Source organism: Chenopodium quinoa, unplaced genomic scaffold (assembly GCF_001683475.1).
Source record: "Chenopodium quinoa cultivar QQ74 unplaced genomic scaffold, ASM168347v1, whole genome shotgun sequence".
Taxonomy (NCBI): Eukaryota; Viridiplantae; Streptophyta; class Magnoliopsida; order Caryophyllales; family Amaranthaceae; genus Chenopodium; species Chenopodium quinoa.
Window position 1 is genome coordinate 1959756 of NW_018743919.1, and position 15139 is coordinate 1974894.

The 15139-nt window shown below is 33.0% G+C and overlaps 1 protein-coding gene across 1 annotated transcript; it reads right to left on the minus strand.

The window, feature by feature from the left end:
• Positions 1 to 568: 568 nt before the first annotated feature.
• Positions 569 to 7652, minus strand: LOC110687318 (ankyrin repeat-containing protein ITN1-like). The gene is made up of 5 exons (XM_021863951.1): positions 7348 to 7652; positions 3173 to 3652; positions 2776 to 2925; positions 2032 to 2468; positions 569 to 1770 (listed from the first exon to the last, which is right to left on the minus strand). The coding sequence occupies exons 1-5, from the start codon at positions 7445 to 7447 to the stop codon at positions 940 to 942; spliced, it is 1998 nt and encodes a 665-aa protein (XP_021719643.1). The 5' UTR covers positions 7448 to 7652; the 3' UTR covers positions 569 to 939.
• Positions 7653 to 15139: the final 7487 nt, after the last annotated feature.

Here is a 15139-nt window from a genome sequence, read left to right on the forward strand (position 1 = left end):
CCATCACCATCACCACCATTGTTGTGGTTTAGAGGCGACGGATGGGGTAGGGGGATGAGTGGCGACCAGCGCGGGTAATCTAGGGTCTGAGCGCGACGAAGGATCCGGCCTGGGCTGGTGGTGGTTGTTTTAGATAATTATTTTTTCTTAAAACAAAATATTTAATTAAAATAAATAATAATTGATTAAAATTAAAATTAAAACTCATTTTTTGAGCAATCACGTGGTGACACGTGTAAATTGAACTTAATAAAAAAAAAATTACCTACTCAATTGTTTACAGGTCACTTGGGACCATTTTGGGCGGATTGAGTATAAAGGTCGGATTATTTAAAAATATCCAAAGGTGAAATTATTTTGGGCGGACGCCATAAATATGAAATTATTCCAGACAATTTTTCCTTATTAAAATTTCAAATCACTCAAATCTTGCAACTCCATATTTTCATAAAAAAGAATTCTCCTTTAAGCAATAACTTTTTACTTTTTTTTAATTCACTTTTATCAAAATGCGTGCAAAAGGTAAATGAGATTTTCGTTTGGACATTTGCACTATTATAACTGAAAAAAAAAATGAAAAAAAAGACGGTTTTATATGGCGTGGGCCAAGATCATCTGGTGGATGATAATAAACAATTTCATGTTTTCTTAATTAGAACATCAGCCCATATATGATACATTTAACCATAGTAAGAATCATAATTCTTTGCTCTCATTATGACAGTACTCTAGGATTAAAAACAGATGATTAGCTAAAAGAAAATGAATTATTAATATGAATTCAGATGAATAACTAAAAGAATGATTAAATGAACAAATGAATAGCCTAATGGCCTAGAAAATGATTAGAGTAATAGCTCAAAAAAAGATGAGCAAAAGCTTCTGGCAGATCAAATAAGCTGATATGAATAATTTTCCTTGCCAATTTTAAAATCCGCTTCAAGGATCAGCTTCTGAAAACAAATCATTTGAGGAATAAAATTTGGGAGTGTAATTCTCTGAAGCACAAGGTGCTACTATCTGCGAGGGTGTTTGCCAATGGGAAGGATTGCGGCAAGGTATGTTAGAAGTAATAGAGGTTTTTGGATGAATCTTAATTGGATATATGGATACCGTTGATGCGGCATGTACAAAGGGATCATGCTGAGAAGAATTGTCGAAAAGCTTTGTTTCGCTTGATTCGAATAGAAATTGATGAGACTTGTAGGTTGAGCGATAAATGTCCAACAAGAGAGGGTACTGCTGCAAGGCAAAAAGTGCAACAGGAACAGATGAGATCAGGGCAATAGGAATAGGAAGCCATTTCACACCTTCAATAAAAGTTATGAAGAATGTAGCAGTGAAGGCTAGTATCATGGTTGCAATCGAAACGAACAGTAAGGTGAGCCCCATCATGAGCTTTAAGGGAAGTGAAATGTGGAAGTCATTTTCTGCATAACGCGAAGTGAGAATTGATAAAAACATCAGCACAGAAGCGAGGGAGGTGAACAACGATACTGCATTCGACGAGGAAAATACAACAAAGCATAGACTTTTCAGTAGGACAGCACTTCCTTTGTCGTTAACACCTCCAGGTAGTTGGAAGGCAGCTGAAAATACCACAGTAGCTATAAGAGTAGCAACGAGTGCACATGATTCAGCAGTCTTCTTCATCCATTGCTCTCCTTTGGCTCTTAATTCTTCATGTTCTTCGCTAAACAAGGTTTGAGGAGTTTTTTTATCCTCGTTTTCAGCTTCAACATACTCGGGTCTTACTACCTTTTTCACTGCCTACAACAAAGCAAGAAATCAACAGGCTTAGTGGTTGTTTGGTTAGATGTGTAGCAAGTGCCAATTTTTGTATGGTCCGATACAAGACTTCCTACTTCCTAGTCGAAGTTATATAGGCTGCATCTTCCACAAGTAGATCGAATTGTCATTGTCAACCATAAAGCATATAGTTATGTTGTTTTTATATGTTAACAGATTAAAGCTTAAAATTATCAAAAGAAATGGATTATAGAATTTGCATTGACATAGAGTTATCATCACCTTAAACCACAATATTTCGCGTTGTATTTGCAAAGCTGCCCCGGACACAGAGTTAAGTCGATGAGGAGGTGCTAACTTGGCAGCCAAATGCAGCATGTTATTACCATGATCATCTTTAAATGTAGCTATTAAGTCCTTGATTGCTCCAATCTCATATATCAGCTGAAAGATCTCCTCATGACGATGTATGATCGCAATGTGGAAGATAGTACGCCTATTTTCATCTACCTTCCATATAAGATCAGGATAAGACCGGATCAGGGTTGTTAAAAACTCCACCTTCCCTAATTTCGCTGCAACAAATAGTAGCCTCCAAGGATAGCCTATCAAGTTCGATATATCCTCCTCCTTCAATTTGATGACTTCGCCCCAAAGGTTTTGTGTTAGTTGAAGTGCAAGCTGTGGCTCTACCCTTTTCTCTTGATATATGCTACTCACTGAAAAAGATCGAGTGAACATCAATTAATTGATCGATTTGACACTAAATGGCAAATATAGAGAGCAATTTTACATACATTATTAACAACTTATTTAATCAATCGATCCATGTGACATTCGGTGCTTTTTCTGTGTGGCTAACCACACTGTGTGTTTTGAGTTATTTATTAAGGGATACTTATTTAGGGATTACTCAGTCGGGTAAGCTGTGGCTCTACCCTTTTCTCTTGCTCACGGTGTGGTCAGCCACATATAAAAATTTGTGTTTGACGTATAAATATCAACTTTTCATACATAGCAACTTACTTAATCGCTCCAATATCACGCTCCATATACTCGATTGATGGGCTTTGGGCTTCAGCGGTTTATGAGCTAGCGCATGTAGTGCAGTCTCATTCTTAGCATCTCGTAAAAAGGCTAAGTTCCGATTCTTGTCAAGAATATGCAATGCTACATCTGATTCATGAAACATTGATCATAAGCAAATAAGAAGCATGGAATTTAATTTGTTGGAGTAGCAACAAATACTTTGTGATGTAGTAAGAATGATCTCAACTTATATAATCTTGCACCCTACACGGTTACACTTCACATGTTTTTAGTTCAACATGAAGTCACAAATGTCTTGAGGTAAAATGAAGAGTCCGGGTAAGAAATAAACTTTAGGCAGTTAGTATGTAGAGTAAGGAATTAGCTTAATTACCAAACATATCCGTGTTGATTGAGCTATTAAGTAATCCAATGCGGTCTTGATCTGTCAATAATTTATCTTCAGTGACGTCGAGGAGGTACCAAACCATATCCCGGTGTCCTAGCAAGACGGCCATGTAAAGTGGTGTCATCCCTTGACTTCCTCGGATGTTAGGCAACTCGACATTCTTCTCCACTATCACTCTTGCAATCTCAACAACACCGGACACGGCCGCAAAACAAAGTGCTGTGTTTCCGACCTTATTTGTCAAAGCAAGAGAATCGGAGGACATAAAGTGTACGAGCTTTTTAACAACCTCAACATGTTTTGCTGCTGCGGCAATATGAAGAGCTGTTTCGCCTCCCTTCGTAATCTTTGCGCGGATCCAAGAAGGGGATTGACGCTTAATCATGTCTATAGTCAACAAATCACCTTTCATGGCTGCTTGGTATAGTTTCACACCATATTGCAAGAATTCCATGCTTGCTTCATCTATATTTTCATCATATGTGAATATACATAGAAGCACCGCAATATGATGACGTACTACGGAGAATTCATTGAAATGGTTCCACTTGATTTCTCACGATTATAAAGCACACATTTGATTATATATACATAGTACTTTGTTCTTTTTAAATCCCAATAATGTATTTTACTGTGGAAAGTTGTAAATTATTCTTTCAAATACTCAATGAGACGAATCATATCAGACCTTACTTATTGTAATATTTTGATGTTTGTAAAATTGTAATAGTGATACTATTTAATCAAAAAACTTATACTTTGCGTAACCATTTGAGTGAGATTTGTGAAGTCTATCTTCTAAGAGTAAATTAAGTCGCCACATCGGTAAGGGCAAGTGGGAAACAAGCCAACAACGATGACTTTACACAAATCGTCTTGTTTGCGTTGACGAGTCATCTCTATTATGGGAGTTATGGGGTGTTTGGCATTTGGTAAGATGGGATAGAGATAAGAAGAATAAGGTGAAATAGGGATAGAAAATAATGCTATTCATTGTTTGATATATAGATTGGAATAAGTCAAAAATTACTTTGTAGTCCTTACTAACTTTTCTTCTCCCTCTTCCTCTTCCCCTTCATTAAGGGTAAAAAAAAACTTTTTATCCTTTTATTCTATCCCCATTCCTTATACCATTTCTCCAAGTTATTATTATAACTAGATAATTAGCTTTTTTCATCCCTTTTATTATCTCCATCCCTCTAAATAAATAAAAGAGCCCTCTTATCTAATCTCCTCTCCCTTTAAACAAACAAGCTCTCAAGAGATTAATGTCGTGGCCAATTTAAAAATTATTCACTCCGTAATTTATAGGCCTGATATTCTCCCCTTGAACTTCATTTTGTAATCTATATTTGGAATACACCTAATTAAGTGGGATATTGCAAGATCTTTTTCAAATTGTGTCTTAAAAAAAATCGTTTCTTCCCCAATAAAATATGTCCCACAGTATTTACTTTTTTATTCATGTAATAAAGACAATAATATACAAAGTTGTTGGGATAAAAGAAGTATTAATGCAATGAAAGCAGACTTTTAGCAGGATTCCAACAAGTCAACTTATGTCTCGTTTAACCAGCAAATCATTGAAATTGTGAAGCTGAAATTGCTAGTAATAAGCTGCTTTTAATTTTATTTTTTTTAACTTTAGCAAAATAGTCAATAGTGAAATAGGGTATGCAATATGAACTTACATACCCTTAGTGTACAGTCTGTACACTAAATCCACCCATGCACGTAACTCAAACTTTTAAAATAATTTCTTTACCATAAACGAAGTACTTAATTTCCTTAATTATTGTTCCTACTTTGATGGTGATTATTGTTTCTAGAAAAGAAAGGTTAAACTTGGAAAAACTTTTAAAATGGATCAAGGGAATAGTATAATTAGCTCAAAGAAGTTAAAGCTTAAAGGTTTTTTAATTTGAAACTTTAAAATTTTGGATAAGCTCATATAGCAACATCGAAAGCAAATTAAAGTTTTTAATTATGTAGATGATGATGAGTTGATGGATATAGTTTTTTTTGGTGGAGTGGAAACGGAGCGGTGAAAGGAGAGAGTTCATTAGTTCAAGTAAAAATTATATAAAAAAAAAAAAAAAAAAAAAAAAAAAATGGGGACTAGTAGTATAAAGTTGTGGTACGGTTGATCTTTAATGATCATTATAAACTTAAAGATGAATTGTTCAATTTTTTTTTTTCTCGATAAAGTAGGTTTACGTTCGGATTTCCTGATTAAGTCTTATCCATAATTCCTAAAAGTGAAACAAAAAGTAACATTTTTTTTTTGTAATTTATAAGATTAATAATATTATATACAGTTCCACAATACTTAAAATATTTTCATTGAAAAGAAAATATTTACAACATCAATGAACCCAAAAAAGAAGAGAGAGAACTTTGTAATATATAGAAGATGTTTTGAATTTTTTTTTTGGGAAAATTAATGAACATTTTATTTATTAAAAATTAAAATTTACGAATTAAAGTCGTGTTTTCTTCCCCTGATTCTTATTCAAAATCTATATTTTTATTAGAATTTTACTAAGGAAAAATTCATGGGAATAATCTTACCTTTGGGCCATTCGTTTTTAATAATCCCACTTTTGAGATATTTTTTAATAATTCGACCTTTACCCCCCAGTCTTTTTTAATGGTCCCAACCGGTTATGTAAGCTGTTACAACAGGTTACTTAACACGTGACGGTCTGTGATTGGTCAATTAAAAAAAAAAAAACAACCAGTAGCCACCAGGGAGCCAGCCCAGGCTAGCCCCCCTACCGCCGGTACCTGATCCGACAGACGCGCCGGCGGCCGCTGGCCTCCCTCCCCTTCCTCTCCTTCCTCGACAACCCCATGCTTAAGCTTAAAGAAGACAACAATGGAGGAAACTTCATTGAAGCTCACGTATGGAGTTCATGACATAATGGTAACCTACTTATTTCTTCACCAAAATGCATGAAATTTGTATCAAGATGCTCACAATCCAACGTATATTCAATTGGTGCAACGAATTACAATAGTAGCTTAACCAAACAAAAAGCCCCAAATTGATTTTTTTTAGAGTTCTTCACACCCACCATCCCACCTTCGCACCACCATCAACCAACCCAGAAACCCCCACCGTCCCACCTTCTGTCTTCCCGTGACAAAAATCAACCAGCTCACAAACCACCACCTACCATCCCACCTACGCACCACCATCAACCAACCCCCACGAAATTTGAGTATAAGTTTTAGATTTTCACTTTGATGAATGTTATTTAAAGCTAGTTTGAGAACTAAGTACGAAACTACTCCATTGAATTATTGGTTTTGCTTTTGGAAAAGCGAAAGGTGCTTTCACGTGTCTGCAGTACGGTACTTCAAGGCAGGGGAGGAGGAGCGGCGGCGACAAGGGTGAGGGGAGGGGGAGGAACGACAGGGGTGGGGTGATGGGAGGAGGAGGAGCGGGGGTGGCAGGGAAAGATCCGGTGGGTGGGTTCAGGGTGGGGGGTTTATTTTATTTTTTTAATTTTTTTTAATTTTGGACAAATCAAATTGTGACATGTGTAAATTAATTTTTTTAAAAAAAAATTACCTACTCAACTGGTTTCTGATAAAATAGGACCATTAAAAAAGAATGGGGATAAAGGTTATTAAAAAATATCTAAAAAGTGGGATTATTAAAAACGAATGGTCCAAAAATGGGATTATTCCCATAAATTTTTCCTTTTACTAATTAGAGCTTATTTAACTTGTTTGTTGCAACTAATTAATCTTCTGTAATTAGAATGTTTTTTTACTCACTTAATTTGAAACTGAATTTTACTCTTTTACTAAGTTACTATAGTTAGAAATACTGATTTTACCATATTAAAAATAATTTTATTGATTGAAGCTTTTTTATATAATTATTTCTAAGGTGAAGATAAGCTATTTTTAAAGAAATACTCCATCCTACCTAACAAATAAAACAAAAATATTACGAACAGTACAAAGTATTACTACAAACTAAAATAGGAAAGTGTGAAAAAACAAAAGAAAATAAAGAGATCAGAGTAATTTTTTTAAAAAAGAAAAAATTTATTTTACCTAAATTGTTGAATTGTAATTTTCATATATGTACATAAAATAAAAAAAAAAATAAAAAAAAAAAAACCAAACCCTCCTGCACTCCTTACCTGGTAGAAAAATGGGTTGAAGCTGAGATCCAAGTTGAGCACCTTCTCGGGCTAAAGTGTCCAAATTTGGGTATGGTTCTCCATCTTCTCCCTCCATCATTTTCAAAATAAAATAAAAATAAATAACAAAGAAGTATATGAAAATTTTTAGCAATTTTCTTGCAACCCGTTAGTATAATTGATTAATTGTGTGGCCATTGTCATGGATAAGAGCAGTACATTTAAGGAATATAAGTCAACGAAAGAAGTCTTTCTAGCTAAGAGTACCCCTTTTTTCTTTTTTCTTTTTTTTTATTTTTATTTTTATTTTTATTTTATTTTTATTTTTTTTAAAAAAATTAAAATTAATTCATTAATAAAAAGTTATATGATATCTAAAACGATAAATGAATTTAACAACTACATAATTTGAATCAAATAAAAATTTCCTTCATAAAAAACTACGATCATCGAACAAATCTTGTAATGTGGAACATCTCCCGCTTATATCACTGGAAAATACAGTTTTGTTGGAGAGACAATCTAACGATCCCCTTGTAGTCGTGAGGATGATTTCCATCGGATTCATTTGATCGTATTCGAAAAATTAATAACCTTTGCAGCCCCACATAATTTTTCACCAACGAAACAATTTTGTCTTTCGAAGGAGTTCGAAAAACCTTGTCTTTCGAAGGAAATTGAAAAAACATTATCTTTCAAAAGAGATCGAAAAAATCTTGTCTTTTGAAGGAGCTGAGATCGAAAACCCTTTCTTTTAAGGGAGATCTCATTATTATAAAGCAAAAAAAAAAAAACATTATCTTTCAAAAGAGATCGAAAAAATCTTGTCTTTTGAAGGAGCTGAGATCGAAAACCCTTTCTTTTAAGGGAGATCTCATTATTATAAAGCAAAAAAAAAAAAAAAAAAAAAAGTTAAAAAAAAAAAGTTTAGAAAAACAAAGGTTGGAGTTTTCTACCTATTCTTAGAATCAACAAAGAAGGCTAGAATTTTTTTTTTTTTTTTTTTTTTTTTTTGAGAGAATAGAGGTGAGAGCTAATTACTCTTAAAAAATTTCTACCTATTCTTCCAGCTAAGAGTACCTTCTAAAAGCTTTTTATGGTTTTTTTTTTTTTTTGCTTCACTTCTATAAATGGTAACTTTATACTATATTTTATTATTTCTCTCTTACTTTAAACCCCACTCAAATTATATTATCATTTCTTTCTCTCATGATCCCCACTATTTCTCTCACATACTATCACTTTCATGGTCCCCACATTACTTTTACCATAATAAATTATTCATCCACTCACATTATTATATTATACCAAATTTATTCTCCTAAAACTACGCACATTTGCAAGTGATGCAAATAATAATAAAAAAAAAACGAAGGGAGTAATATAATAACATTTTCCACGACATGCAAAAAATAAAAGTTTTACTCTAGTTTTTTCATTTTTTTTAAATAATTATAAACACCCCGCGTGCATGGTGCACCCAAGGGTAATCCAAATTTTTTGCTCAGCTCAATTGATGATTAAATGAGCAATAATCATCAAAATAATCAAACAATACCCTTGGATGCACCGTGCACCCGGTTACATATAACAATCTCTCTAGTTTTTTTAATAGTAAAACTTCATGTAAATGACCTTTTTTTAATTTTATATAATACTCTGTACCTGCGACATTTCCTTAAATGAAGTTTAATAATCTTGAAGAGGGCCTTGAATTTTGTAAAAGTTATGCATTTGCTGCTGGATTCAACACAAGGAATTCTACAACTAAAAGACAAAAAAGAAGCAAAGAATTGAAATCACAGTATATCTTATGCTATAAGGAAGGATACAAAGAGAAAAGAAAGGCTACTGTTAAAAAAGATTTAAATAACAAGGAAGGATAAAACAATGAAGAAAAAGCTTCAATAAAAAAGAAGAGACTTGTTACTCGTGTTGGGTGCAAGACACATATTGTCATAAAGCATTGTGGTGATAACAAATTCATAGTGACACAATTTCATGAGGGACATACTCATGCACTTTATACACCTAGTTGCAATCTCTTCCAAAAAGAAGGAAGGAAAATGAACATATTGCACAAAAAAATACTTCCTTCGTTCTAGTATATTGCAACAAGTGGACTTTTACACTAATCATCACGTTTGTCTGACCACATATTATGATTTATACGTAAAGTAAAATATAGTCATGTGGGTATTGTTAGATTCGTCTCGTAAAATACTTTCACATTATCAACTTTTTATAATTTTTACTCTTACATAATTATAGATATTTAGCATATAAAATGTGCTTTAGGATGTGTAATCTCATCCTTATTGCAATATTTGTGGAACAGAGGAAGTAATTGTGAATAATTCTAAGGTAACACTTTCAAAGTCTCTTATGTTTCATGAATTCTCTATATGTTCTAATAAAAGTTGTTTGCTCATTTGACAAATGAGCAAATAATTATTTGATCATATGAAAAATGAGCATTGAATTGTTTGCTCATTTGAAAAATAAGCATTAAATTGTTCAAATGAGCAAGCAAATAATTAAATGAGCATTGAATTCTTTGCTCATTTTAAAAATGAGCATTGAATTATTTGCTCATTTGACAAACTGTTTTGTTCTTTATATAGGTGAATATTGGTCCCGTTACAACTTTTCGAATGATGAAGGAAATTGGTGGAGGATATGATAACATTGGTGCATCCAAGCAAGATTTCAAAAAATTATTAGAGATTTAAAAGCATACATTCAAGGAAGCGATGCTCAAATGTTCGTGGATAACTTTACCAACAAAAAGCTAATGTGGAGCGCCTTTTTCTTTGATTTTGAGAAGGATGAAGATTATTGCCTTTGTAGAGCATTATGGGCAGACCCCCTTTGTAAAAAGAGTTATGCTCTATTTGGTGATATAGTATCCTTTGATACCACATACCAAACCGATAGGTAATTCATTACTGTGTTATAACTACTATAGCTTAAATTAATGACTTTGTTTTAAATGACCTTAGTATAATTGCTCATTACTTCAATGTGAAAAGTGAATATCCCCATAAGTCTAATATTCTTTGATAAGAGTATGTATGTGGGCATTGAATTGCCTGTTCATTTGACAAATGAGCATTGAATTATTTGCTCATTTGACAAATGAACCAAGAATTGTTTGCTTATTTCACAAATGAGCATTGAGTTATTTGCTCATTTGACAAATGAACATTCAATTATTTTCTCATTTGACAAAAGAGAAAAGAATTGTTTGCTTATTTCACAAATGAGCATTGAGTTATTTGCTCATTTAACAAATGAGCAATCAATTATTTGATCATTTTTCAAATGAGCATTGAATTATTTGCTCATTTAAAATCTAATCTGTATGTGTAAACAGGTACAACATGATGTTTACTCCATTTACAGGGGTTGACCATCATAAGAGCTGCATTACTTTTGCTGCTGGTTTCATAGAAAAGGAAGATACCGTGTCATTTGAGTGACTGTTCAGATCATTTCTCAAGGCAATGGGTTGGAATGAACCTAATTGTAAGATCATGGATTAGGATCCAGCAATGAAAATTGTTGTTAGAAGTGTGTTTAAGAAGACTGAACATCGGTTTTATATGTGGCACATAGTGAAAAAGTTACTAGATAAGTTGGAGAAATCAATCATGCAAGAAGAAACTGGTTTCCTAAAAAAATTATGTTCTTGCATTTGGCATCTTGAAATTGAACCCGCTGAGTTTGAAGAAAGGTGGAACAAGGTGATGGTTAAATACCACTTGGAACAACATGAGTGGTTAGGTTATATGTACAAGATAAGGGATAAGTGGATTCCGGCGTATTTCAGAGATGTGTTCCTTGGAGGAATAATGCGTACAACATCAAGATCGGAAAGTGAAAACAATTTTTTCTGCTCCTTTATCAATCCTCGATCATGTGTCACTTGTTGAGTTTTACTTGAGATATGAAGCTGCAATTGATGCCCAGAGACACACTCAAGGTCAAAATTACAATGATTCAAAACACAAATATCTTGAGTGCAAAACACCACTAGGGATAGAAAAGCATGCCTCACAAGTATATACTAACTCTGTTTTTTATGAGGTTGAAATTGCTTGTTTTTCTTGTGGTGTTGATCAATTGAAGAAAGAAAATGGATTGGAAGTTGCAAAAGTAAGTGAAGGAAATCGGACTAGAACATTTGATGTTGTGTTTAATCCAACTAACAATGACACCACATGTTCTTGCAAGCTGTTTTATAGGCAAGGAATTCCATGTAGACATATGATTTAGGTTTGGAAAGCAAAAAGGTTTGAAACCATTCCTGAGCAGTATATTCTGCATAGATGGACTACTATGGCACTGAAGAAACCAATTTTGACTTGGGAGGAAATCTGTTAGAGCAATGTGCTAATATAATTGACAAGAAAAAATTGTTAAATGATTTATGGTCAGAGATACACACTTGTGTAAGTTTGGCAGAAGGCAATGATGAAGATATTCAAGACATTGTGATAAATCTTCAAGGAATAAGAAAGGATTTGGAAGCTAAGAGGATTGCAAGAAATAATGACACAACAGCTGGAAGTGCAAAAAACAAAGAACAAGATATTGAGCTATTGATTGGAGCTAGTGTGCCAACTGAAATAATTGTCAAACCTCCAAAAATTTCAAAGAATAAAGGGACTGGAGTTCATGTATCAAATGAAGAGACTTCAAAAAAGAAAGGGATTGAGATTGATGTGTCAAATGTTGAAACAAGAGGTAGAAGTGCAAAAAGGCTTAATGGAGAAAAAGAAAAGGTTGTAGAACAAAACCAAAAAAAGAAGATATTATGTAGAGGTTGTGAATTATTGAGTCATCAAAATATTAGAAATTGTCCAAAAAAAAGTGTAATGATACTTTTATATGCATATAAAATTTTGTTGAATTTTTATATTTAATAATATATTATTAATTTTGTACTAATCATAATTTAATGCTTTGCAAATATTGTTGATTTGAAAATTGAACATATTCAAATGAGTGACTAAAATTTTGTTCATTTCTCAAATGAGCAAATAGTTAGTTACTCATTTGTCAAAATGAGAAATAATTCCTTGTTCATTAATCAAATAGTTAACTACTCATTTTGTCAAATGACCAAATACTTGGTCACTCATTTGTGAAATGAGCAAATTATTGTCTGTATCCTTGGATAAAATTGATCTTTGGTTGCAAATCACTGATAAATAAACAATAATTCTTTGCTCATTTGTCAAATGAGCAAATAGTTAGATGCTCATTTATAAAATGAGTAATAATTCCTTGCTCATAATAATCAAATATTTAATTGCTCATTTCTCAAATGAGCAAAAACTAAGTTACTCATTTATCAAATAATAAAATAGTTAATTGCTCATTTCTTAAATGAGCAAAGAATTTTTCTAAAAAAAAAATGAGCAAAGAATTAGTTGCTCATTTAAGAAATGAGTTAAATGAGCAAACATTTCTTTGTTCATTTATGAAATGACCAAATATTTCCTAAATCATTTGTCAAATAAGCAAACATTTCTTTGTTCATTTATCAAATGAGCAAGTAATTCCTTGCTCATTTAGCAAATAATAAAAAAGTTAACTGCTCATTTCTTAAATGAGCAAAGAATTACTTGCTCATTTGTGAAATGAGAAAACATTTCTTTGTTCATTTATGAAATGACCAAGTAATTCTTTAATCATTTGTCAAATGAGCAAACATTTCTTTGCTCATTTATCAAATGAGCAAGAAATTCCTTGCACATTTATCAAATGAGCAAGAATTCTTTGATCTTTCATTTAATGAGCAAGCATCTGTTTGCTCATTTAAACAAATGAACGAATATTTAAGGTAACTCTAATAATTTGAATTTAATCATGTAGCTATATTACAATAAGTCAATAATCAAATATAAAGATAAGAAAATCAGTAGAGGAAGAGTAAAATCTAGAAAGACTACCTAAACTCAAGTAAACATATATACTTAACTAAAACTCATAAGTATCTCTCAGTCACAATTAGTACACTAACATAGAAAAAATAGTCTATTCTTATACTAAACTAGCAAAGAGTGAAATTGATCTTAGAATTTGGCACAGCAAAAGCATAATAAAACAGCTTCATGTTGCCTCTTCTTCGATTATCCTCATACCTGCCACGATGTATCTGCTGTTGCTCTGCATCTTGGTTATGTTGTTCGAGGGAGTCCTTGTCTGATCTTGAGCATCATTTGGTTTCATGTGTACTTTCAGCATCATTTGGTTTCTCATGTGTACTTGGAGCATCATCAGGTTACTGTCATAAGGTTCATGCAGAAATTCTTGGAAAATAAATCCTACAGACACCAATCTTCCATAGCAATTGAAGGTGTGTTACTGTCATAAGGTTCATGCAGAAATTCTGTTATGAGTTGTTCCATATTCTCTAAAACCAGCAATCGAAAATTGGTGTAGACAGATTCTAAGTGCGCACGGTGAACAATTGGCAGAGTATGAGTGTGAAGAAAAGCAATCGCATTCAGAATCTGTCGACACCAATTTATCAAATAAGCAAGAAATTTCTTACTCATTTATCAAATGAGTAAGAATTCTTTGATCTTTCATTTAATGAGCAAGCATCTGTTTGCTCATTCAACAAATGAACGAATATTTCAAATGAACACTAGTTGTATACACTACTACAAAAATGGTCAAAGAAACCTCTATAAAGAGACCTGTTAGTTTACACAACAGGTCTCTTAAATATAAGAGACCTAATATTAGAAATAACAGGTCTCTTATATATATAAAATAGAAAATGGTATTATATATATATATATAGGTCCACCACTTTATTTTTTCTAATTCTTTTATTGAATGAGGCCCGTCACTACTTCTATTTACACGGCTCTCTATCTCCTCAATTTCCCTTAAATGCTCCTCTTCCTTTCACCTACCCTCATCATTTGCAAGATAGCTACGCCACATCGTCTCCTCTTAATTCATGTTTTTCTTTTTATCCTAGATCAAGAAAGTACGACACATCCCCCACCTCAACGGCCACTGCAAGATCCTCCACTTTAACGGTGTCACTGCGGCACCCTCCACCTTAACGACGTTGTTTCCGCATCCTATTTAACGCCGACGTTTCCTTATCCTTAATTGTTAATTTTTACCATAAAAACTCTAGATCGATCTAGAGTTTTTTACGGTCAAATTGGACAATTAAAGTGATAATTGAAGAGCTATAACAGTTATAATACCATTTTCTATTTTATATTTTTAATGGTTTTTAGGCGGTTGTTATGGTGGTTTTGAGTTTTAGACTGGGTAAGTGTTATTTTATTTTAATGGGTGGCTAGGATTTTTTTTAAAAATAAAATTGGGTGTGGTTCATACCGGGGTTGGGGGGTGGTTTATACGGAGAGTGGGCGGTTTGTTCATACAAGGTTTATACGGGGGTTGGGGGATTTTGAATTATACGGGCTTCGAGTGGTTTACATGGACCAGGGATTTCCGATTTTTTAATGGTGGTTGGGGTTTTTTTACGGTTGTTGTGCTAGGTTACGGTGGTGTTTGGGGTTCATATGGACAGGGGGTGGGTGGTTTATAGGGGCTGGGGGTGGATTTTTAAAGATTGGTGGGGTTTTTACAATTCTTTTTCTGATTTTTTTTTTTCATTTGCATGTTAATTTTGGTATATTTTTTCTTGTTTAATTTTTCAGTTTAAGTGAAAGGGTGTATAGGAAAAAAGAATGTTAATGTTGGTTTTGATGGATCAATTGATGATTTTTCTTGTTTATATTTTGGATGA

What these genes read in the sequence shown, in the direction of transcription:
- LOC110687318 (XM_021863951.1), bottom strand. Translation starts at nt 7,447, where the DNA reads ATGATGGAGGGAGAAGATGGAGAACCATACCCAAATTTGGACACTTTA. An exon ending in TCAACCCATTTTTCTACCAG is followed by an intron (nt 3,653 to 7,347) that starts GTAAGGAGTGCA and finishes ATGAAAATATAG; the next exon opens with ATGAAGCAAGCATGGAATTC. An exon ending in AATCAACACGGATATGTTTG is followed by an intron (nt 2,926 to 3,172) that starts GTAATTAAGCTA and finishes TTCATGAATCAG; the next exon opens with ATGTAGCATTGCATATTCTT.